This window comes from Chiloscyllium plagiosum, unplaced genomic scaffold (genome assembly GCF_037043375.1).
Source record: "Chiloscyllium plagiosum isolate Xiang-an unplaced genomic scaffold, Cpla_swu_hap1 HiC_scaffold_6, whole genome shotgun sequence".
Classification (NCBI taxonomy): Eukaryota; Metazoa; Chordata; class Chondrichthyes; order Orectolobiformes; family Hemiscylliidae; genus Chiloscyllium; species Chiloscyllium plagiosum.
The window spans coordinates 107,807,301-107,832,470 of record NW_028270144.1 but is presented as its reverse complement, the minus strand read 5'-3'; the positions used below and the strand labels follow the sequence as shown (position 1 = coordinate 107,832,470).

The following is a 25,170-nucleotide window of genomic DNA, read 5'->3' as shown; positions in this document are numbered from 1 at the left end:
CACAAAAGACCACAGACCTGAAATGTTCTCTCTCCCTGACCTGAGTATTACCACCACTTGCTTTTTGGATTACAGATTTATAGCATCTGCAATATTTTGCCTTTTTCAGTTTTCCAGCAATTTTCATATTTAAGTAATGTTACGCATTAAAACTAAATAGTTTCAGATCACTATCAAGCTTTGTCACACCAGTTAAACTTCAGATTAAGTGAAAGATATGTCCACTTCAGTAGGAAGCTTGATTTAAACAGTGCTCAGGTAAGTCTACTGGATGTTCTAGACAAGAAACGAAAACCTCAATTCTATATGTCTAATGTGAAACTGGTTGCTGCAGTTTCTCAATCATAGAATAACCACACATTCAGAGATCTTTCCTGGTAAGGAAGAACGTGCATCACAGCTAGCAGCAGACTGCAATATAATTGTTCTTGCTACCCATGTCTTTCATCAACTAATGTCTTAGAACAGCAGTCTAGTGTAACATGGTCCAAAACACTAATCTTTATTTTATAAACAATTTGGATTACAAATCCATTTAAAATAAAAACATTTTATCTTTTCACAAAGAAGTGCAAAATCATTTCTATGCCAATAGTTAAGGCCAATAAAGTTTGATCCCAGAAGCGCACTTTGAAGTCAGTGTAAATTAGGTTGTGTCAGTACATGTCTAAAGTTAGGAGTGTTTGTATTTTGAGATGACAAATCCAGCAACTAGACTTCTTCTTCTGGGTTACCCTGCACACTTGTGCTCTTTTCCTCTTGTTTTGTTTTAAAACTTTTTTTATGTCAAGGAACACCTAACCCATTTCTAAAACAGACCCAAATTGAACCACAGATATTATTGGTATTGCAAACAGAGTTCCAGAGAACATCTCAACTCCTAAACAATTGATGAACATATTTCCATGTTCTATAGAAGAACATGTGCAAGAAAAAAACACTTTGAGTAAGCAATCCCCTTTAATTGTTTTAATATTTGAATCAGAAACAGGTTGCACTTTTCAGTCAGTCATTCTGTAGTGCCAACGATGAGAGTTTCTATGAATGAATATAGATTTAACAGCAGGGTGAAATAGGCTTTTGGAGTTCTGACGTTCCAGCTTCACTGTATTACTCAGATTAGGCAGATGATGATACGTGGATATTTCTCGGTGGTCTGGAATGCGTATACAGTCGAAGCTGAATTTGAAGGCTGTTGGATCTATTAGAAATTGGGGTAAGTGCTGAAAAGAAAAAGATATAAAATATATAGAGAACTGTTCAAGTTTTTTTGAGAGTGATATAAGCAAATGGCAAATATTTTATCTGATCAGCATACACCACCTATATTAGGATTTTCCAAAATGCAATTCTCAAACCCTTATGGGGTCATGAGAATTTAAATCATGACATTCCTCTCCTCCATGGCAATGGCACCCAAAAAGCAGATATTTGTGGGACAGTCCTGGGATGGGATGTCAGGCTCCCTAGTATGCATGCATGCACATAATTCTTGTTATTTCCTTGATCTGGTGGGTATGGCTTAATGGAATAAGCTTTGAGACCTGTTCAGTGTCTCCAACAGAGCCTTTAAATATACTAATGTAGAAAAAAATATATAAGTTGACCTTCTAGAGATGTTCAAGGAAGGTAATAAGTAATTTGATGAGGTAGATGCAGGCAAAATTAAAATAACCATTAAAAAAAAAATCAGGAAAAATAGGCTAAAATGCTTTATATTGATTTTTTAAGAAAAAGTCATTAACTTCTTTGGAAATATAGAAATTAATAAGGTTATGGAAAGCAGGATTGATCTAGGTGGCTTAAGAAAAATACCATACAGGTTTGAATGGTTTAGCTCCATACTGTAAACCTATCGTTCTAATATCTTGTACAATGAGAAACAGATAAAACACCTAACCTTTGGATTTCACCCTTTGCTTCTGTAAATTTATTACGAATCATGAATGTTGCAACAGCTTCTGCCACCTAGAAAAAAAAATTGAAGATGACACACTTTGATTGAATACAAAAGAAAATTTAGATTTGTGCTCTGGTTATAACAATCATATTCATCCACTGCATCAGATTCTAAACTTCTAAAGACAAAGCAAGTTAAACAAATTTAACCGAAAGCCTAGAAGGATTTTGATAGTCATACAAAAGTAACACGCATAAAATACTGGAAAGGCACAGCAGATGCAAGTCAGTTCTGGGGAAGGCCTTACATCCAAAATGCCTTCCTTCTTACAGGTGAAAATAGTGTTTTTTATTACAGGCTTCTGGCATTTATAGATTTTGTCAGTTTTGATCTGTCATGTCCAGTTTGTTAAAAGTTTTGAGGAAATCACATGCATTTTCGTTATTCAAATCATTAAAAAAAGGTTCTAGCAAACTTTACAATTCTAAACTATTTATGTAGAATTACTGGCGGCTAAAACAAAACTCAACTTATTAATTTAGGTGATAGAGCTTAAATCAGCAACGTCATAAAATGCTTCCTTATCACTCTGATTTGGTGACATTTCTTGGTCACTAAGTTCACCTAAGTCTGCAAATTTTCAGGCTCAGAATTTGTTAAAATTTGAATGCCATAACAAAATCAGAGACTTACTTTGTCTGGGGCATCTTCATGTACAGCATGGCCACATTGTGGAAGAACTTGCATCTGAAATTTTCCTAAAAAAATAAATAAGAATCAATCACATTAGTGAATTCCTTGTTGTCATTTGAGAATAGTTTTTTTTTTTAAAATTGACTCATCAAACGTCGGTTGCTCTCCCCCCCCTTCAGACAAAGGCTAAATTTTGATCAAATTATTAACTGATCAAAATTACAAATCAGCACTATTCATGATGGAACCAGCGAGATAACTATTTACACAGGATCAAAGTAACAAAAAGTGGAGATGGAAATACCATGCATCAAGTTTCATAAAAAGCAAAGCGTTTTTAATATGGAATTTACATTAATGATAAATACAGATTTAAAAATCACATGTTACTTATATTAAAACTTTAAGGCTATAGAACATCAACCAGCTGAAATTAAAGATAAAAAGTTAATATTACTACCTTGCATTTGACCAATTGTAAGATCTCGATCTAATCTATCAACACCTGCAAAATAGAAAAAAAGATAGCTATGGTTTATTGAATTTATTTAATAGACTGTATAAAATAAACCGTATAAAAATAGTTTTCAAAAAGGAACAAAGGTAGACCAAGATGAAATTGTACCTGCTAGTAATAATAGTTTGGGGACTGGACAGCCGAGAAAGAGGTTGGATAGCCCTTTAAACCATCCCTCCCAGTACTTCTCAGTTTTGGACAACTCAACACGCCATGTGTACTGAAATAATAAACATACAATAACTTTATTAGTTAATAGCAGAACAGCCTAGACAGAGGAAGAAACAGAAATAATCTATCAATGCTGTAACAGCTAAAATAATGAATTCTCAGATACTGTACATACAAAGCAAACTATTTTGGAAAAATAAGCTAGCTTTTTTTTAGGCAGTGTTGTGTTGTGATGTTGTAGATCATGATACTACATTCCACCTTTGGTGAATGATAACAGTATGGGGAAAGAATAGGTGTTGTGAGAATGATTGAATACCTTGACACAAGGCACAATGGGCTGAATGGCCTCTAGCTGCACTGTGACATATTATTTCTATGAGCAGTTTAAAAAATCATTTGTATTCCCTGCTGATATATTTTCCGAGAGGAAACCAGATAGCCGCTTTGATGATGCAGAGAAATACAATGGCCATTAGATTACTCTGCAATAATGAAGCCAGTAAGGATTAATGTCTTCAGAAGAGGGTTGAATAGGAGGATTTAGAAGAGAGACAAACAGAGGAACAAAACACATATAAGCATCCACACTGCTAGAAACAAAGAGTCCAACAATAAAATCAATTACTACATTCACTTAACTTAGAAAGCTTTATTTTTAAAACATTTTGAAAACAGACTTGAATTTAACATTTGATTTTTAAGAGCTGGTTACATTACTTGGCACTTCTAATTTCAAAGAGAAAAAAAGGAAAAGGCACACAACTTAAAGAACACGAATATAGTTAGGTTGAAAACGTAACAAAAGACATTTTCACGAAAACAAACAATAAAGCAATTGAATAGATGGCTTACACTTAAAATCCACAGTTCATCGCTTACCTCAGTTTTACTTTCTTTCAATTTTTTACTTGATTCAGGTTCTTTGTCTTTCTTCGCTGTCCCTTCTTCCTCCTCTGCCTCATCCTCCTCCTCTTCATGAATAGCAGTGTCCACAACAGAATGGGAGCTCCCTGGAGTGTTGATATCATCCTCACAACTTGAGGAAACAATTCAGAACGAGTAAATATTTAACTTTTCTAGAAGTTTGATTACTTCCCCATACAAGATTCTTGTTACAACTTCACTAAAATTCTATTTGTAACCTAAAGTTAGTTCCCAGGGATTAAATTCACTGATCAACATAACTGAAAGTCGTGAATTTAGAATTCAGTCGAAAAATCTATCCAGATTGTTTGAGACATTGCGAATTTGTTTAACATTGCAATGACCACCTGCACACAGTATATAGATTGCTCTAGTCATTATGGAGTAGCAAGAATTAATTTCTAGCAGCTCCCAGCTTTGAGGTGGTAGTAACTTTATTGGCAGTCCTGCCATTCATCAGTCGGAGATCTGAAACCAGAAGATACAGGACACTTTCTGAAGTTTAAACAGAGACTGAGGGAAACTGTTAGAACAGATTGTTACTGCAATTTTGGAGTTTTACTATCCATTTGGACCATTAAAACTAATTGAAATTATCTCATTGTATTTGTAAATTTTTGGATGGTGTTTAATGAGGATCCATCTTAAATGAGACATTATTTTCATAATGGCACAATGCAATTAATGTACTTATGCAGGAAGAATAGAAGAGTTGACTGGTATTTAAATGGGAAAGACTACAGAAAGCTGCAGCAAACAGTGATCTTGGGATCCCAGAGTGTGAATTACAAAAAGCAAGCATCCAAGTTCAGTGGGTAATAGTGTAGACAAAATGGGAAATTTGCCTTTATTTCAAAAGGGAATGGAGTATAAATGTTTGGATGTTTTGCTAAAATTATACAAGGCACTAGTTAGACCACAGCTGGCATACTGAACAGTTTTGGACCTCTTATCCAAGGAAAGATATACTGGCATTGGAAGCAATCCAGGGAAGATTCACTAGGTTGATCACTGGTATTACCAGAAATTTGCTTAGAATCATAAAATCCCTACAGCGTGGAAGCAACCTAATCGGCCTATCGAATTCACACCGACCCTCTGAAGAATGTCTCAACCAAACCCCTCCTCACCCTATATTTTTCTCCATGGCCAATCTACCTAACCTGTACATCTTTGGACTGCAGCAAGAAATTGGAGCTACCAGAAGAAACCCACACAGAGACAGGGAGAATGTGCAAACTCCATTCTGCCCAAGGGTGGAATTGAACTTAATTCCTTGATGCTCCAAACTTTCTGTGTCCATTGCTCTCGAGGTGGTCTCCTCTACACTGGGGATACAGGACACCAACTTGCGAAACATTTCAGGAAACATCTGTGGGACACACACACACACCAAACAACCCCGCTGCCCTGTGGCTGACAACTTCAACAACCCCTCCCACTCCACCAAGGATATGCAAGTCCAGGGCCTCCTCCACCACCAAATCCTAGCCATCTGATACCTAGAGGAAGAACACTTCATCTTCTGCCTCGGGACCTTACAACCACCAAAACATCAATGTCAAATTCCCCAGTTTCCTCATCTCCACCTCATTCCAGATACAACCTTCCAACTTGGCATCGCTGTCTTGAACTGTCCTACCTGCCCATCTTTCTTCTCACCTATCCGTTCCACCCTACATTCTGACTTATCACCATCACCCCTCCACGCATCTACCTATAGCCTTTCCAGCTACCTCCCATCCAGCCCCATCTCCCATCATATTTAATCGCTCAACCCCCTTTCCCACCCTCCCCCACATTCCTGATGAAGGGCTTATGCCCAAAACGTCAATTCTCCTGCTCATCGGATGCTTCCTGACTGATTGTTACCATCTCAACACTTAATCACTCTAATCTCTCATCAGTCCATCAACCCCCAGCACTTATTGTTATTGCCCATTTTCATGCTCACTTCTTCCATCAAAAACACCAAATCACGTCTCCATACTTTTCACTAGAGTCTCCAGTCATGAACAATATTCTCTCTCCTCAGTCATTCTACAGCAATCGACTTGACTGATCATAGCATTCCCCTACCATAACTCTACTGCATTCTGTAGCTTAGCTCAACTGTTTTATTGTCTGGAACATAATCTCCTTTGGTATTCCTACCCACTGTGAACCTTCATTCCAGAATTTATCCTTGACACCTTCTTCCACAATAGCATTCACCAAGATAGCATCACTATTTAAACATAAGCAAATGACATTCACCTGCACTACTTTTCCTAATCTGTTGGCCACTGTATGTAAGCTGTGTAATTTTTTTTGGATCAGCCGTCAAGCTGCAGTTAAATATTAGGAAGACAATGGAAACAGTTGAACTTTGATATAAAATGCTTACATTCTTCAGAGTTTCCACTCCCCTTCCTTTAATTAAGTTGAACCAGAATATCTGCAAACTGTGTTGTATTCCAACTTTTGTTGAGCTAGTGACCACAAATCACATCCAACACACAGACTGCATACTTCCATTTCTGTAGCTTTATCTGTATGCACCCCAAAACCAACTTCAGTCATCTGTCAACTGAACCCCCATCCATTAGTCACCTCTAATTTTGACTTTTCTAATGGCTTCCCATCCATAAACTTCATGTCGTCCAACTCAGATGCCTTTATCCTATGCCAAATCAAAGCTCAAGGACACCATCCGTTTTTGCTGATCTATACTGGCTTCTGGTCTTGAGATCTAAAACTGAAAGAATGTCTTTGCCATATTTAAATCCTCCCAAGCCATCAGGTCTCAAGGACCTTTATTTTTCCTCGAAATTCACTTGTGGAATGTGGGCATTGCTGGCTGTACCAGCATTTAGTGCATCTATGTATTTTCCCTGTTTCTATGAAATACCTCAAGATTTATTTTGTACTTTTAAAAGTTTCTATAGAAAATTATAAGATACTAAATTATGTTAAAAACCCATTTGGTTTACTAATATCCTTCAGGGAAGAGAGTTCTCTCATTTGGCTGACACTTGGCTCCTAACCAATAGTTCCTAAAGAAGGGCTTATGCCCGAAACGTCGATTCTCCTGTTCCCTGGATGCTGCCTGACCTGCTGCGCTTTTCCAGCAACACCATTTTCAGCTCTGATCTCCAGCATCTGCAGACCTCACTTTCTCCTAACCAATAGTGATGTGCTAAACTACATGCTGGACAATTAGACAATATGTTGGCCTGGCCAGCAATGCTAACATAAAGTCAAAAGTCACACAACACAGGTTCATATGAAATCACAAGTCATTTCACCTGACAAAGGAGCAGCACTCCAAAAGCTTGTGATTTTGAGTGCGAGCAGCAGCTGAGTTTAAACGAACCCGGAAGGCTACAGCTAAGGTGAGACAGTTTGTTTTAAAATTACTTACCGGTAGCGAGCAGCGGTGTTTTTTTTTTCTCTTCACAGAAAGAACGGGAGCCGCAGGGGGAAGTGACGATGACCAGAGGGGCAGTCAGAAGCTGGTGTAGCGCAAGCTTACCTGGGTGTAGCGCTTTTTTTTCCTATAAAAGCGCGCAGGAGAGGAACCCGAGGCACTACAGAGGTAGTGCCTCCCACCCGCCCTCCTCCTCTAACCTAATAATAAGACCCGTTGTGGTAAGTAGGTAAGTGCTGCATTTTGCTTGTTCTATTCTTTAGACCTAGTTTTTTTTTTAAAAAAAGGTTACTTTTAGAGGGATGGCAGTGAAGGCAGTGCAATGTTCCTCTTGCAACATGTTTGAGGTGAGTGATGCCATGGCCGTCCATGCTGATTACACTTGCAGGAAGTGCACCCATCTCCAGCTCCTCCAAGACAGTGTTAGGGAGCTGGAGTTGGATGAACTTAGGATCATTCGGGAGGCAGAGGGGGTCATAGATCGGAGCTTTAGGGAAGTAGTAACTCCAAAGATTGCAGACAGATGGGTGACAGTGAGAGGGACTGGGAGGAAGCAGCCAGTGCAGGGACCCTCTGCGGCCGTTCCCTCAAGAACAAGTATACCGTTTTGGATACTTGTGAGGGGGGGGGGGGTCGACTTACCAGGGGTAAGCATTGGGGTTCAGGCCTCTGGCACGGAGCCTGTCCCTGTTGCTCAGAAGGGAAGGGTGGAGAAGAGCAGAGCAATAGTTATTGGGGACTCGATAGTTCGGGGTACAGATAGGCGGTTCTGTGGGGGCGAGAGAGACTCACGTTTGGTATGTTGCCTCCCAGGTGCAAAGGTACATGACATCTCTGATCGTGTTTTCCAGGTCTTTAAGGGGGAGGAGGAGCAGCCCGAAGTCGTGGTCCACATTGGCACCAACGACATAGGTAGTAGGAGGGCTGAGGATGTTAGGCAGGCTTTCAGGGAGCTAGGCTGGAAGCTCAGAGTTAGAACAAACAGAGTTGTTGTCTCTGGTTTGTTACCTTTGCCACGTGATAGAGAGTCGAGGAATAGGGAGAGAGAACAGTTAAATGCGTGGCTACAGGGATGGTGCAGGAGGGAGGGATTCCGGTATCTGGATAATTGGGGTTCTTTCTGGGGAAAGAGGGACCTCTATAAACAGGATGGTCTACACCTGAACCTGAGGGGCACCAGTATCCTTGGGGGGAGGTTTGCTAGTGCTCTTGGAGGGGGATTTAAACTAACTCTGCAGGGGCATGGGAACCTAGACTGTAGCTTTAGGGTGCAGGACCTGGAGTGTAGGGAGGTTAGGAACATGGCATCAATCCCAAAGGAGGGTGCCTGTAAACAGGAAACTGTCTTGAAGTGTGTATACTTCAATGCAAGAAGTATACGAAATAAGATAGGTGAACTTGCAGCGTAGGTTGGTACCTGGGATTTCGATGTTGTGGCTATTACGGAGACATGGGTAGAACAGGTACAGAATTGGCTGTTGCAGGTTCCAGGGTTTAAATGTTTTAGTAGGGTCAGAGGTGGGGATAAAAGAGGGGGAGGTGTGGCATTGCTTGTCAAAGATAGTATTACTGCGGTGGAAAGGACGATGGATGAAGACTCGACATCTGAGGTAGTTTGGGCTGAGGTTAGGAATAGGAAAGGTGAGGTCACCCTGTTAGGAGTTTTCTACAGGCCTCCTAATAGTCCTAGAGAAGTAGAAGAAAGGATTGTGAGGATGATTCAGGAGAAGAGTGAAAGTAATAGGGTGGTTGTTATGGGGGACTTTAACTTTCCAGATATTGACTGGGAAAGCTATAGCTCGAGTTTATTAGATGGGTCGGTGTTTGTCCAATGTGTGCAGGAGGGTTTCCTGACACAATATATAGACAGGCCAACAAGAGGTGAGGCCATACTGGATTTGGTTCTGGGAAACGAACCAGGCCAGGTGTTAGAATTGGAGGTAGGTGAGCACTTTGGGGACAGTGACCACAATTCGGTGACTTTTACTCTAGTGATGGAGAGGGATAAGTGTGCACTGCAGGGCAAGTTATAGCTGGGGGCAGGGAAATTATGATGCGGTGAGGCAGACTTAGGATGCGTGGCTTGGAAAAATAGGCTTCAAGGCATGGGCACAATTGATATGTGGAGCTTGTTCAAGGAGCAACTATTGAGTGTCATTGATAAGTATGTACCTGTCAGCAAGGAGGGGACATGAAAAGTCCTTAGTTGGTAGGATTAGGGAAAACCCTAAGGCTTTCTATAGGTATGTCAGGAATAAAAGAATGACTAGGGTAAGAATAGGTCCAGTCAAGGATAGTAGTGGGAAGTTGTGTGGGGAGGCTGAAGAGATTGGGGAGGCACTGAATGAATACTTTTCGTCAGTATTCACTCAGGAACAGGACATTGTTGCCGATGTGAATATTGAGTCACAATTAATTAGAATGGATGGCTTTGAGGTATGTAGGGAAGAGGTGTTGGAAATTCTGGAAAGGGTGAAAATAGATAAGTCCCCTGGGCCTGATAGCATTTATCCTAGGATTCTCTGGGAAGCAAGGGAGGAGATTGCAGAGCCATTGGCCTTGATTTTTATGTCCTCGTTGTCTACAGGAATAGTGCCAGAAGACTGGAGGATAGCAAATATGGTTCCCTTGTTCAAGAAGGGGAGTAGGGATAACCCTAGTAACTATAGGCTGATGAGTCTCACTTCTGTTGTGGGTAAAATCTTATAGAGAATTGTAAGGGATAGGATTTATGAACATCTGGATAGGAATAATGTGATCAAGGATAGTCAGCATGATTTTGTGAAGGGCAGGTCGTGCCTCATAACCTTATTGAATTCTTTGAGAAGGTGACTAAGGAGGTAGACGAGGGTAAAGCGGTAGATGTGGTGTATATGGATTTTAGTAAGGCGTTTGATAAGGTTCCCCATGGTAGGCTACTGCAAAAAATACGGAGGTATGGCATTGAGGGTGAGTTGGAGGTTTGGATTAGGAATTGGCTGGCTGGAAGAAGACAGAGGGTAGTAGTTGATGGTAAAGATTCATCTTGGAGTGCAGTTACTAGCGGTGTTCCGCAAGGATCTGTTTTGGGACCATTGCTGTTTGTCATTTTTATAAATGACCTGGAGAAGGGACTAGAAGGTTGGGTGAGCAAGTTTGCGGATGATACGAAAGTCGGTGGAGTTGTTGACAGTGAGGAAGGATGTGTCAGGTTACAGCGGGATATAGATAAGTTGCAGTGCTGGGCAGAAAGGTGGCAAATGGAGTTCAAAGTAGGTAAGTGTGAGGTGATTCACTTTGGTAAGAGTAACAAAAAGATGGGGTACTGGGCTAATGGTCGGATACTTGGTAGTGTGGATGAGCAGAGGGATCTTGATGTCCATGTACACAGATCTCTGAAAGTTGTCACCCAGGTAAATAGTGCGGTAATGAAGGCATATGTCGTACAGGCTTTTATTGGTAGAGGAATTGAGTTCTGGAGCCCTGAGGTTATGTTGCAGTTGTAGAAGACTCTGGTGCGGCCGCATCTGGAGTATTGTGTGCAGTTTTGGTCGCCATACTATAGGAAGGATGTGGAGGCACTGGAACGGGTGCAGAGGAGGTTTACCAGGATGTTGCCTGGTATGGTAGGAAGATCGTATGAGGAAAGGCTGAGGCACTTGGGGCTGTTTTCATTGGAGAAAAGAAGGTTTAGGGGTGACTTGATAGAGGTGTACAAGATGATTAGGGGTTTAGATAGGGTTGACCATGAGAACCTTTTTCCACGTATGGAGTCAGCTATTACGAGGGGGCATAGCTTTAAATTAAGGGGTGGTAGGTATAGGACAGATGTTAGGGGTAGATTCTTTACTCAGCGAGTCGTGAGTTCATGGAATGCTCTGCCAGTAGCAGTGGTGGACTCTCCCTCTTTATGGGCATTTAAACGGGCATTGGATAGGCATATGGAGGATAGTGGGCTAGTGTAGGCTAGGTGGGCTTGGATCGGCGCAACATCGAGGGCCAAAGGGCCAGTACTGCGCTGTATTTTTCTATGTTCTATTTTTCCATTTCAAATAAATCTGTTGGACTATTAACTGGCTTTGTGTGACTTCTGACTTTGTCCACCCCAGTCCAACACCAGCACCACCACATCATAATATCCCATAAGCAATTTTTCTTTCTTTTAAAAAAATTGGTTTTGGCAAACATCTGATGAAATAATACTAAAGAAACTAAGCATAAAACTCTATCCAGTAAGTTAATGTTGAAATTCAAATTTCCACAAAGAAACAAAGTTTGTAATGGGGAAAAAAATATTTTCCTGCAAATACTCCACATAGAGAATATGTTGGTAAGGAATCATTAAAACAACAAAATAAAAACTTACAGTTTTACTTGACCAACCATGGAGACTTTTGCTGATTCCAGATTTCGTATCTGACCACTTTTCACACTGCAGGGGGGAAAGAAATGTGAAATAAGAACTGCTTTATTCAAGTTAAGATGTGTTACACAGATCATCAGTTTAACGCTATATTTACCAATGAATACTTCTGATTGTTCCCAAAGTAACATAAAATCAACAGCAGTTGATAAATAGGAATTTACAGCATCACTCTGAACATTTGACCTTCTAAATAGAGTGATAGGGATTATGTTTTCAACACATGATGTGTTGGTACTGGCCCATTCAAACCAAGAAGGATGAATTTATGTTTAAAAAATTGGTCTAATCTGGGTTAATAGTGGTCCACTATACACATCTTAAGAATCTCCAGGAAAAAAAATGTGGGAACATTGATCAAGGATTCAAATCATTACTTGGATTGGAAAAGTACTTTATTCTTTAATGGGCCCTACTCATTACTGACAGGGCCAGCATTTGTCTATCTCCTTGTTACGCTTAAACTGAGTGACTTGCTTGGCCATTGAAGAGTCAAATATTTTGCTGTTGGTCTGGAGTCAAATGTAGGCCAGACAGGTAAGACGGTAGATTTCCTATCCTAAAGGGCATTATTTAAGATTGAATTGAATTTAAATTTCATGAGGGATTCAAACCAGTGTCTCCAAAGGATTACCTTCAGCTTCTAAATTATCAGTTCAGTAATATTATAAAAAACACCCCACCTGGAAAAAATGCAAATCTTGGAGTCTTTTCTAAAAATGAACCATTCATTGTTTAGCTCCCTTTTTGAACATTTAGACAAGGTGTTGATCTGATGACATTATGTCAACCAAGTGTCACCAATTTGATGAAAAAAAAATTTTGAATCTCTGTTGTAGGCAAGGGCAAACAGTTGATTCTGAGAAATCTGAAGATAGCTTCCTTACTAAGTACTGCTAAAACAAATAACTGCAATGAAATTAATATTAAAACATTTTATTTGATACAAATGCCACTTGATACTAGAAATTAATACCCATGCTGATTGCTCTGAACTGAATAGCTTGTTCGGCGAAAGTGTGGACTGCAGTTGCTGGAAATTAGAGTCAAGGTTAGAGTGGTGCTGGAAAAGCACAGCAGGTCAGGCAGCATCTGAGGAGCAGCAAAAAAAAAAAAAAAAATATATCGATGTTTCAGGCAGGAACCCTTCATCAGGAGGGCTCCTCGGATGCTGCCTGACGTGCTGCGCTTTTCCAGCATTACTCTATCTTGACTCTAAATTGCTTGTTTGGCCTCGTGAAATACCATATACGAGTGAACCATTTTGATAAGAGATTGGAGTCATTATCGAACCAGTGGGGTTACATGAGAATCCAAATTGTTTCATCTTCACTGATACAAGCTTTTTATTTTCAGGTTAATTCTCTAACTGCCAGTTGAGCTCATATTCTCATAATTTTTAATCCAGTAACAGAAACAATACTTTACTGAACTCCAAAATCAGCAGCTTTATTATGAGCATTAATTACATTTCTGCCATCGAACTAAAGTAATTAAGAAGGCTAATGGAATACTGGCCTTTATATTGAGAGAACTGGAGTAACAGGATGCAGAAGTTATGCTGTAGCTGTACAAAACCCTGGTAAGGCTGCATGTGGAATATGGAGAGCAGATCTGGGCACCACACCTTGAAAAGGATATATTAGCATTTAAGGGAGTACATGTGGGTTTACAAGAATAATACCTGGACCTAAGGGGTTATGTTGAGGGCACATTATACAAATTAACGACATTGTCTGTAGAATTTTGAAAGTTAAGGAGGTGATCTGATTGAAGTCTTCAAGATATTAAACAGAAAAGGACAGGATAAATAAAGGTAAAGTATTCCCATTGATTAGGGTCTCTAGAACTAGAGGCATAGTCTAAAATTAGGGCCAGACCACTCAGAAGACTGTTGGGAAGAATTTCTACACACAAAGGGTGGTAGAGTATGTGGAAGCATGTTCCAAACATCAGTGGATGATGAATCAGTTGTTTACGTAAATTGGAGATAATTTCTTTTTGTTAAGCACAAGGTATGAAGGGATATGGACAAAGGCAGATATATGAAATTAGACCACAGATCAGCCAGTATCTCACTGAACGGCTAAACAGGCCTGAAGGGTTGAATGGCCTCTTACTGTTCCTATGTAAACATCCTATTTTTTATAATAATGGACCAACACTAAGAAAAGCTTGCTATATCTTCCATTTCTTGCCATTTCACTACTTCTATGATTAACACACTATTCAAACCTTCATTTTCCCCAAACATCATGCCAAGAAACCTTAGGGAACCCGTGTGCTTTTATTGCTAGCACTCCATACACATGCACTAAATGTCATTATTAAATATTTTAACGTAAGTATTTTTAAAAGGTGGCTTAAATTTTTCTAGAGAATAGGGTGGGATGTAGATGCATTTTACAAAATGATGTTCAGTTCAAGGTTTTTTTAAATTCATTGAACAGATGTCGGTTTTGGCTGCACTAGCATTTATTGCCCATCTCCAATTGCCCTTGAGAAGGTAGCGTGGAGCTGCCTTCTTGAACTGCCAAAGTTTATAATGCTATCAAGGAAAGGGTTCCAGAATTTTCACCCAGTAATACTGAAAAAAAAGTCAAGCTGTTGAGCAGCTTGGAAGACAACATGTAGATGGTGAGATCTCAAAGTATCAGCTGCATTCTTCCTTTTATAGGTGGTAGTGGTCATTGATTTGGAAAGTGTTTGTAAGAAGCAATATTTGCTCTAAGTCACTTTGCCATGCAAAGGCTGGGAAGCTCTTTATACAATCAATGAGCGCATCGACGTATGGCTTCTGTTTCTAGAAGCCACTGCCATCATGGACTTCTGGAAGGGAACGAATGTTTGTGGATGTAGGTCAATCAAACAGCCTGCTTTGTTCTGGATGCTGTCAAACGTCTTAAATGTTGTGGCACTCATCCAGGCAATCAGAGAGCGTTCCATCACACTCTTGACTTGCGCCTTGTAGCTGGTGGACAAGCTTTGAGGGGTCAGGTGGGGAGTTACACACTGCAAGATTCCTAATGATGTGCAGGTTAGGTGTTGACCAAGCTAAATTGCCCATAGTGTTCAGGGATGTGAAGGTTATGTGCATTAGTCAGGGGAAGTGTAGAGTAATAGGGTAGGGGAATGGATCTGGGTGGGATACTCTTTGAAGGGTCGATGTGGACTTGTTGGGATGAAGGGCCTGTTTCCATACTGTTGGGATTCTAATTCTAATTCTAATCTCTGACCTGCTTTTGTAGCCACCATATTTAAATGACCCTTCTCCCCAGCGTACTCCTAGCAAGTGTCCCGGCTATTGAAAACAAAATCGATGAACTCAGATCTGGACCTTCCCACCAGAGGGAACTGAGAGGCTGTTGTGTGGTCTGCTTCATGGAGACTTAGCTCACCTCTGCCATTCCCGAATGTGCCCTATAAGCTGACAGGTTCTCCATGTGTCACATGGTGTCCTCAGGCAAGGCGAAGGGCGTTGGGGTATGCTTCCTGATCAACACCTGCTGGTGCTTGGACACAGCGACCCTGGCAAGCAATTGCTCTCCAGACCTAGAATGCCTTTCAGTAAAATGCTGTCCCGATTACCCACCATGCAAGTTCACCTCCGCCATCCCGACAGCAGTTTATAAACCACCCCATGCGGATGTGAAGAATGCCTCAGACGTGTTTTACCGTGCCATAAATACTCTAGAGACAAAATTCCCAGAGGCCCTATTCATTATGGCCAGCAACTTCAGCCAGGCCAACCTAAAGAGCATGCTGCCAAAGTACCACCAACACATCTCCTGCCCCAGAGGGGCAAACATCCTGGACATTCCTCTTCCAGCACCACTGATCCAGACACAATAAAAGAAGCCTACTGTTTCATCCCTCACCCACACTTTGGAAAATCAGATCACAGCACTGTGTATCTCCTCCCAGCTTACAAGCAGAAATCGAAATAGGAGGACCCTTCATAAAAGGAAGTACAATGCTGGTGGAGGCTGTGGAAGACAGTCTCCGGAACTGCTTGGAATCAGTGGACTGGACCATGTTCAAGTAATCAGCAGAAAACTGAGATGAGTATGCCACCATTGACAAGAACTTCAATAGCAAATGTGTGGATGACTGTGTACCAAAGAAGTCAATCCAAGTGCTTCCCAACTGTAAACATTGGTCTTAAATAGGGAGTGGATTTCCTGATTTAACCAGTCAGGCAGCATTCAAGTCAGATGACCCAGACCAATACAGAAAATCCAGATATGACCTCCGCAAAGTCATCAGGGATACTAAGAGGCAGTACTGGAGCAGATTAGAGGCCCAAACCTACGAAATAGACTCTCGCCGATGGCAAGGCCTAAACAACATTACGCGATACACAATGAAGCAGAGCAAGCTAATAGACAGACACATCCCTCCCTAACGCGCTCAATACTTTCTATGCTCGGTTTGAGCAGAGTGCCAGCAGTACAGCACATCTGCCCTGATAGCCCCAGGTAGACCTGTTCTCTCAGTCACCGCTGCAGACATCAGATTAGTTTTTCAGGAGTCAACCCAAGGAAAGCGACAACGTGGACGCTGCCCCCAGCCGAATACTCGGATCCTACGTGGACCAACTGGTGGAGGTATTCACCAACATCTTCAACCTCTCCCTCCTACAAGACAAAGTCCCCATCTGCTCCAAGATTACCGTCATCCCTGTACCTAAGAAAGCACATGCATTTTGCCTTAATGACTACTGCCCAGTGGCTGCGACCTCAATAATCATAAAGTGCTTTGAGAGGCTGGTCATGGCCCATCAACTCCAGTCTCCCAACCTGCCTAGATCCCCTACAATTTACCTACTGTTATGAAAGGTCCACAGCGGATGCCACATCTCTGCACTCATCCCTGGAACATCTAGACAACAAGGATACCTACATTAGACTCTTGCTCATTGAAGGCAGAGCTGCAGTCAACACCATTATCCCCCCCACACTGATCTCAATACTGTGACCTTGGTGCCAGCTCTGCCCTCTGCAACTGGATCCTCAGCTTTCTGACCCACAGACCGCAGTGAAGATAAACAACAGTACCTCCTCCAGAATAAACACAACACTGGAACCCCCCCCCAAGGATGCACCCTCAGACCTCTATTGTATTGCCAATTTCCCAATAAATGTCATCTGCAAGTTCACTGACACCACCACCATAGTTGGGCGGATATCTAACAATGATCAAAGAACAGAATGGCTTGGTGATGTGGTGCAAGGAGAACAACCTCTCAACTTCAGCAAAACTAAAGAATTGACCAGTGATTCAGAAAGGGAGGAGGATAATACGCCCCAACCTACATCAACAGAATTGAGCTAAAGAGGGTGGAGAGTGTCAAGCTCCTCGGAGTGACAATAACTGACAATCTGTCCTGGACTTGCCATGTAGATGGGATGGTCAGGAAGGCACAACACCTCTTCTTCCTCAGGTGGTTCAGAAAATTTGGCATGTCCATAAGGACCCTCATCAAAGTCTACAGCGGCATCATTGAAAGCATACCATCCAAGTGCATAACTGCCTGATGTGGCAACCGCTCTGTCCAGGACCATTAGAAACCACAGAAGGTTGTGCACAGCTCAAACCATCACAGAAGCCAACCTTCCGTCCATGTACTCCATTTACACAGCTTGTTACCACATAATAAGGCTGCCAACATCAAAGACCCATCGCACCCCAATAATGATCTCCTACAACCTCTTCAGTCAGGCAGAAGATACAGAAGCGTACACACACACACACACACACACACACACACACACACACACACACACACACACACACACACACACACACCTCATGAACAGCTTCTTCCTGAGCATTATTAGTCTGATGAATGGATTCTCTAGCCTCAAATAATGCTGATCTTGCTAACATTGATTCCCCCAGTTCACGCCCTGTGCAATGTAACCTGTATGCTTCTAGGTCTCTTTGATTTGTACATCCTTGCTTACTATGGTCTGCCTGTACTACTTGAAAACAAAGCTTTTCATTGTACTTTGGTATGTGTGACAACAAACAAATAAATCAATCATTATGGTTAGCCCAGTTCAGTTTCTTATCAATGGTAACACCCAGGATGTTGATAGTGGGAGGATTTCAATAATGGTAATACCATTGAATGCCAAGAGGCGATAGTTAGCTTGTTTCATATTGGAATGGTCTTTGCCTGGCATCTGCGAGATGCAAATGTCCTTTGCCACTTTTCAGTCCAAGCCTGGACATTTCCCAGTTTTTGCTGCATTTGGACATGGCCGGCTTCAGTATCCGATGTTGCTGAACCTTATGCAATAATCAAATGTTCCATTTATGATGGAGGAAGGTGATTCATGAAAACAACTGAAGATGGTTGGGCCTAGGACACTACCCTAAGGAACCACGCTTGTGATGTAATGTAATAATGTCCTGCCTCTGAACAAGTCCCACCTGCTCCAGAGATGTGTGGTAATATCTCTGAATAGATTGATCAGAAGTAGGAACTCCTGCAGAGATGATCGACCTCCAACAGCTATAAGCACTTTTCTTTGTGCTAGTTACAATTCCAACAGTGATGAGTTTCCCCTCGGATTCCAATTACCTGGTTTTGCTAGGACTCCTTGACAACAAACCTGATATTGGGAATTGTCAATCTCACCTCATGTCTAGAATTTGGCTTTTTCGTCTATTTTTGAACTAAGGCTGGAATGAGGTCAGGAGCTGACTGACCCATTTACATTCAAAAGACTCTTATTACTACTCACAGCATTAACAGTTTTTTTAGAATATATTTGTGCTAAGCTACTTTCTACAAGTACCTATTAACCTATAGTGAAATGCCCCCCCCCCCCCATGCAAAGCAAAGCATGAAGGAACCAGTATTCAGTATTTTCAACTGTTATAAATATGGGGCCTATAAGAATTATTTGGCATGTATTGATTGACAGACTGTGTGCAAACAGATATCATGTGTAATTACAACTTCATTAAACTTGGAATACAAAGATGAGCCTCTAAACTATTTTCTCTAATTTGTTACAGTTTGTAGTTAATTTGCTTTTGAACAAGTTTAAAAACAACATTTTGTAAAGAAATTACCCGAGTACACAATTTTTTGCATGTCTTTAGATTTTCTTCTTAAAGAAGGAGAGATTTTTGCATTTTGATTATCTCAACAAATGCACGGCAAAAAGACAATTAAACTTATGAAAATTATCACACGTATTCATTCGATTTCAACAGCCATGATGGCACTGATCTAAGTGCAACACAGAAGGAGGTGGCTACTGATAACAGAAAATGCTGAAAAACTCAATAGAGAAGTCAAATCTGTAGAGACAGGAGAGTCAAATTTCAGGTCAATGCCTTTTCATCAGAATGTTCCCAGTTTTTCGTTTCCTCCCAAAATGACACCATATCTGCTGAGCATTTCCAGCACTTTCTGTTTTTATTTTAGATCTGTGGCATCCAAATTACTTGGTTTCTGAAATAAAAAGAATCTAATGCAGGAACTAGAGTACAGGAGTTGGGAGATCACATTGCAGCTGTCCAGGACATTGGTTCGGCCACTGTTGCAATATTGTGTGCAATTCTGGTCTCCTTCCTATCGGAAAGATGTTGTTAAACTTGAAAAGGGCTCAGAAAAGATTTACAAGGATGTTGCCAGGGTTGGAGGATTTGAGCTATAGGGAGAGACTGAACAGGCTGGGGCTGTTTTCCCTGGAGTGTTGGAGGCTGAGGGGTGACCTTACAGAGGTTTACAAAATTATGAGGGGCATGGATAGGGTAAATAGACAAAGTTAAAAATCACACAACACCAGGTTATAGTCCAACAGGTTCAATTGGAAGCTAGTGTGCTTCCAACTTTGTGCACCCCAGTCCAACACCGGCATCTCCAAATCATGGTAAATAAACAAAGTCTTTTCCCTGGGGTGGGGACTCCAGAACTAGAAGGCATAGGTTTAGGGTGAGAGGGGAAAGATATAAGAGAGACCTAAGGGGCAACTTTTTCACACAGAGGGTGGTACGTGTATGGAATGAGCTGCCAGAGGAAGTGGTGGAGGCTGGTACAATTGCAACATTTACGAGGCATTTGGATGGGGATACGAATAGGAATGGTTTGGAGGGATATGGGCCGGGTGCTGGCAGGTGGGACTAGATTGGGTTGGGATATCTGGTCAGCATGGACGGGTTGAACCGAAGGGTCTGTTCCCATGCTGTACATCTCTACAACTATGACTAGTAACTTTTGTTCAAAGACCTAAACATCGTGAGGCTCAACTGAATTCCAAAACAATGTAAGAATAAAGCTGAAAACTTCAGAGACCTGGGATTCTATAATAATAGAACGCTCAATATTTGGTCATGGATTGATGAAATTAAATCAGCCATCAATTGATCTTTAAAAGAATAATGGGAACATCAAAGACTCTAGAGGTAAGCAGTTTTTAAAAAAAATCATTATACAGGGTGACTGGGGACCAACCCATTCCACCAAGAGCCCAACAAAAATTGCAGAACAGTTGCATGTCATTGTGCATTAATGGTTATATACAATAGAAGGCACATTTTTACTGCCTCAAATAGCAGGTACATGGGCCACTATGCTATAGAATTCAAACCAGAGCAGAGCAGCACCCAGTCAGGCCGACGTATCTCTGCAGGTTCTACATTTAAATTTCTACATTGCTGTTCAGGCAAGACACAATAAAGGAATCCAACAGAAGTAATGTTTCTCCTCAGCAGAGATGTCATTACATACTACATTTATATTTTATTCAGTACCCTATGAAATTATTGAGTTATATTCTACATGACACATGGGCAGACTTATCTGTAAAGACATGAGAGAATTCATATCATTAGACTTGAAACTTCAGGTTTCTTACCAGCATTACTACTGCAGGAAACAAAAGACATTTATATAGATTTACAAGGATGTTGCCAGGGTTGGAGGGTTTGTGCTATAGGGAGAGGCTAATTCGGCTGCTGCTATTTTCCCTGGAGTGTTGGAGGTGGAGGGGTGACCTTAGAGGTTTATAAAATCAGGAGGGACATGGATAGGTTAAATAGCCAAGGTCTTTTCCCCAGGGTGGGAGAGGCCAAAACTGAAGGGCATAGGTTTAAGTGAGAGGGGAAATACTTAAAGGGAACTCAAAGGGCAACTTTTTCCATGCAGAGGGTGGTGCATATGTGGAATGAGCTGCCACAGGAAGTGGTGAATGCTGGTAAAATAATAAGTTAAATGCATTTGGATGGGTACATGAATCAGAAGGGCTCCGAGGGATATGGGCCAAATGCTGGCAAATGGGACTAGATTAATTTAGGATATCTGGTTGGAATGGATGAGTTGAACAAAAAGGTCTGTTTCCGTGCTGAACACCTCAATGACTCCAAATGAGGCTGATTATTTAAGAACTTCTGGATGAGGAATTCCAATAACTTACTACATATACCCCTAAGACCGGAAGACATCGAAGCTGAATTTGGTCATTTAGTGCAGTGAGTCTGGTCCGCCATTCGATCACAGCTGAAACATTTCTCAACCCCATTCTCCTGCCTTCTCCCTATAACTCTTGATGCCCTTATTAATCAAGAATCGATCTCGCTCTCTATATTAAAGACACTCGATGACTTTATCTCCACACCCTTCTATATCAATAAGTTCCACAGAGTCACCACTCTCTGGCTGAAAAAAATTCCTCATTTCAGTTCTGAAGGGTCGTCCCTTCACCCTGAGAATGGGCCCTTGGGTCCTACTCTTTCCTCCTAGTGGTAAGATCTCTTCTCCACAGGCCTCTCAGTGTTCTGTTAGCATCAATCAGTCCTGTCCCCTCCACTTCATCTCCTAAATTCTATCGAGTATCTATGTCCTAAACTGCTTCTCATATGACAAGCCCTTCAGCACCAGGATAATTCTTGTGAATCTCTTCTGGATCCCATCCAAGGCAACACATGCTTCCTCAGATACAGTGCCCAAAACAGCTCAATGTTCCAAATGTGGTCTGACCAGAGCCTTATAAAGCCTCGGTAGTACATCCCTGCTCTTGTATTCAAGTCCTTTTGAAATGAATGTTAACATTATATTTGACTTCCCAACTGCCAAATGAGCCTGAATGATAACTCCCAAGCCTCTTTGTGCTTCAGATTTTCTAAGCCTTTCTCCATTTAGAAAATAGTCTAAGCCTCTATTCTTCCAGTCAAAGTGCATAAAACATTATATTTTCACTCATTGTATTCCATCTGCTACTTCTCTGTCCACTTTCCTAGCCTGCCCAAGTCCTGCTGCAGCCTCCCCATTTCCTCAACACCATCTGTCCTTCCACCTATCTTTGGATCACCTGCAAACTGTTAGCTCATCCATCGAGATCATTAACATACAATGTGATAGTCGTGGTCCCAACACCGCCCCCTGTAGAACTCTACAAGTCACCAGCTGCCATCCTTTGTCTCCTCTGTCTACATTCTGCTGGTCAGCTAAGTGCAGAAAAGATTTACCAGGATGCTGTCAGGACTTGAGGGTTTTACTTATAAGGAGAGGTTGGATAGGCTGGGACCTTTTTCATTGGAGCAGAGGAGGTGGAGGGCTGATGTTATGGAGATTTAGAAAATAAAAGGTGAATAGCAAAGTTCTTTTCCCAGAGAGGGAGAATTCTAAATAGGGGGTATATTTTTAAAGTGAGGTGGAAAATTTTAATAAAAGGAACCAGAAGGGTAACTTTTTCCACATAGAGAGTGGTTCACATGTGGAATTAACTGCCAGAGGAAGTGGTTAATGCAGGTACAGTTACAACATTTAAGAGACATCCGGACAGGTACATCAATAGCAAAGGTTCAGAGGAATATGGGCCAAATGCAGGCAAATGGGACTAGTTGTGTTGGGGAAACTTGGTCAGCATGGATAAGTTGGACTGAAGGGTCTGTTTCCGTGCTGTACGACACTGACTCTGTAATAACACCATGGGCTTGTCTTATTTAGCAGCCACCTGTGTGACAGTTTGTCAAGGCCTTCTGGGAATGCAACAGATCATGACCATTGGCTTTCTTTTTTCTAACTTTCTCATTATGTCCTCAAAGAATTCTAAAAATTGTCAGATTTATCAGGCATGACCTCCACTTTACCATGCATTCTTAAGTACTCCACAATCTTATCCTTAATAACAGACTCTAAAATCTTAACAACCAAGGCTAACTAGCCTATAATTTCCTGTCTTCTGCCTCCCTTCTTAAACACAAGTGATAGATTAGCATTTTTTTCTCTGGGACTCTCCTTGACTCGTGATTCCTGAAAGGTCAGCAACAATATCTCCACAGTCTCCTCAGCTACCTCCTTCAGAACCAGTCAATTCAGTCCAGGTGATTTACCCATCTTCAGAATTTTCAGTTTTCCCACTGCCTTCTCCTTAGTCATGGATCCTAAAATCACCTCTGCCCACCAACACCCTCACATTTAAGAGAAGTTTGGTAAGCTACAGGTGTCTTCACGGTGAAAACTGATGCAAAGTACCCATTCAGTTCTTGTCATTTTTTTGCTCCCCTCCACTACTTCTCCATTCCTACCATTTTCCAGTGGTCCAATGTCCACACTTCTCTCTTTCCTTTTACAATATTTAAAACAACTCTTGCAATTTTTTAATGTTACTATCTATCTTACCTCATTTTCCATTTTATAATCCATCTTATATTTCATCTTCTCCCTTCTTATTACTTTTGTTATTGTCCAATGCAGGGTTTTTAAAAGTCTTCCTAATTCTCTGGCTTCCTACTAATCTTCACCACATTGTATGCTTTTATGCTGTCCCTGACTTCCCTCGTCAACCACAGTTGCCTTGTCTTCTCCTTAGTATCTTTCCTCTTCCTTTGGTTGAATTTCTGCTGCCATTGGTGCTCCACCGTTTTCCCTGCTAGGGAAATCTTCTTGGCCAGCTCTTCCCTCATGCCTTTATAGTTTCCTTTAGTCAAGTGTAATACTGGTACATCTGATTCCAGCTTCCCTCTCTCAAACTGTAGGGTAAATGCCATTATATCCTGGTTACTGTTTCCTAGCGATTCCTTCGCCTTAAGCTCCCTATACAAGTCTGCCTCATTTCACCATCACTAAATGCCTGTTCTTTCGTGGGGTCTATCACAAGCTGCTCCAAAAAACTCATCTCATTGAATTGCTGCAAATTCCTTTTCCTTGAATCCATTGACAACCTGATTTTCCTAGGCTACAGGCATGTTGAAGCCCCCACGATAATAGTAATAGTGCCTTTCTTACATCCTTTTTTACCTCCAGATTTGTATTCTTCCCCACATCCTGACTACTGCTAGGAAGGCTGTACATAACTCCCATCAGGGTCATTTTCCCTCTGTGGGTTCCTCGACTTTACTCACACAGATTCTTTGCCTTCTAACTCTATTCCACTTCTTGCTATTGAAAATTTAATTTTTAATGAAATTAAATCAATGTCAAATACATCAGAATGACATCCTCCAAGAAGCTGAGATGGTCCATACAGTCCTTACTTACCAGTCTCACAGCAGCCTCAATAATGAAGTGGTGCTGCCATCACACCTGAATTAGAATACTTGAACAATTATTTCCAATAGCCTTACACCATTTTTCTTGGCGAGATATTACAGGAGGTGAAAGGTAATCACTGCAATATATAGTGTTCCAAATTGCACTCTACAGAATGGTCAGGGTCTATGATATTCTTATGACAGCTATAGGTACTGTTGCAGCCTTGCGTAACAATTCAACTAGTAACAACACTGGTTTCAAACTGCAACAAATAATTCAGCAGCAGCAGTTAATAACTTCCTGAAGGCTCGAGTGCTATGCAGCAGGAAACATACACACCTAGCTTAAAGTGGAAACCTTGCTTCTGGCTGGGTTTGGTCTGTTCTGTCAAAGCCCAAATGGTGACAGGGCAGTGATTTTACCACAAGTGCATCAATGGTTGGGCACTTCGGAGGTTACTTTAGCCATGTTTGGAGACAATAGCCTTTATTCCCAAGCAGTCAGTCTATGATCCAATAATTTGGTGCAAGGGAGGAAATGTAACTATGGAGCAAGATATCATGCCAGCTGACTGAAAATCTGGCACAGACCTGCAGGAAGCAATACAGATGCCTGCAAAACATTTGCATGTGCGAGTGAAATTCTTATTTATGTATAT

At 41.2% G+C, this 25,170-nt stretch overlaps 1 protein-coding gene across 1 annotated transcript in view; it reads right to left on the bottom strand.

The window, feature by feature from the left end:
* Positions 1-954: 954 nt before the first annotated feature.
* The window catches only part of ppme1 (protein phosphatase methylesterase 1), a 57,630-nt gene continuing 33,414 nt past the window's right edge, over positions 955-25,170 (bottom strand). The window contains exons 8-14 of the mRNA XM_043692208.2: positions 11,963-12,028; positions 4,164-4,320; positions 3,219-3,330; positions 3,054-3,098; positions 2,594-2,658; positions 1,901-1,968; positions 955-1,223 (exon numbers count right to left, since the gene is read on the bottom strand). Coding sequence (XP_043548143.1) covers positions 1,205-1,223; positions 1,901-1,968; positions 2,594-2,658; positions 3,054-3,098; positions 3,219-3,330; positions 4,164-4,320; positions 11,963-12,028 — 532 coding nt within the window. The 3' untranslated portion in view covers positions 955-1,204. The remainder of the gene's footprint in view (positions 1,224-1,900; positions 1,969-2,593; positions 2,659-3,053; positions 3,099-3,218; positions 3,331-4,163; positions 4,321-11,962; positions 12,029-25,170) is intronic.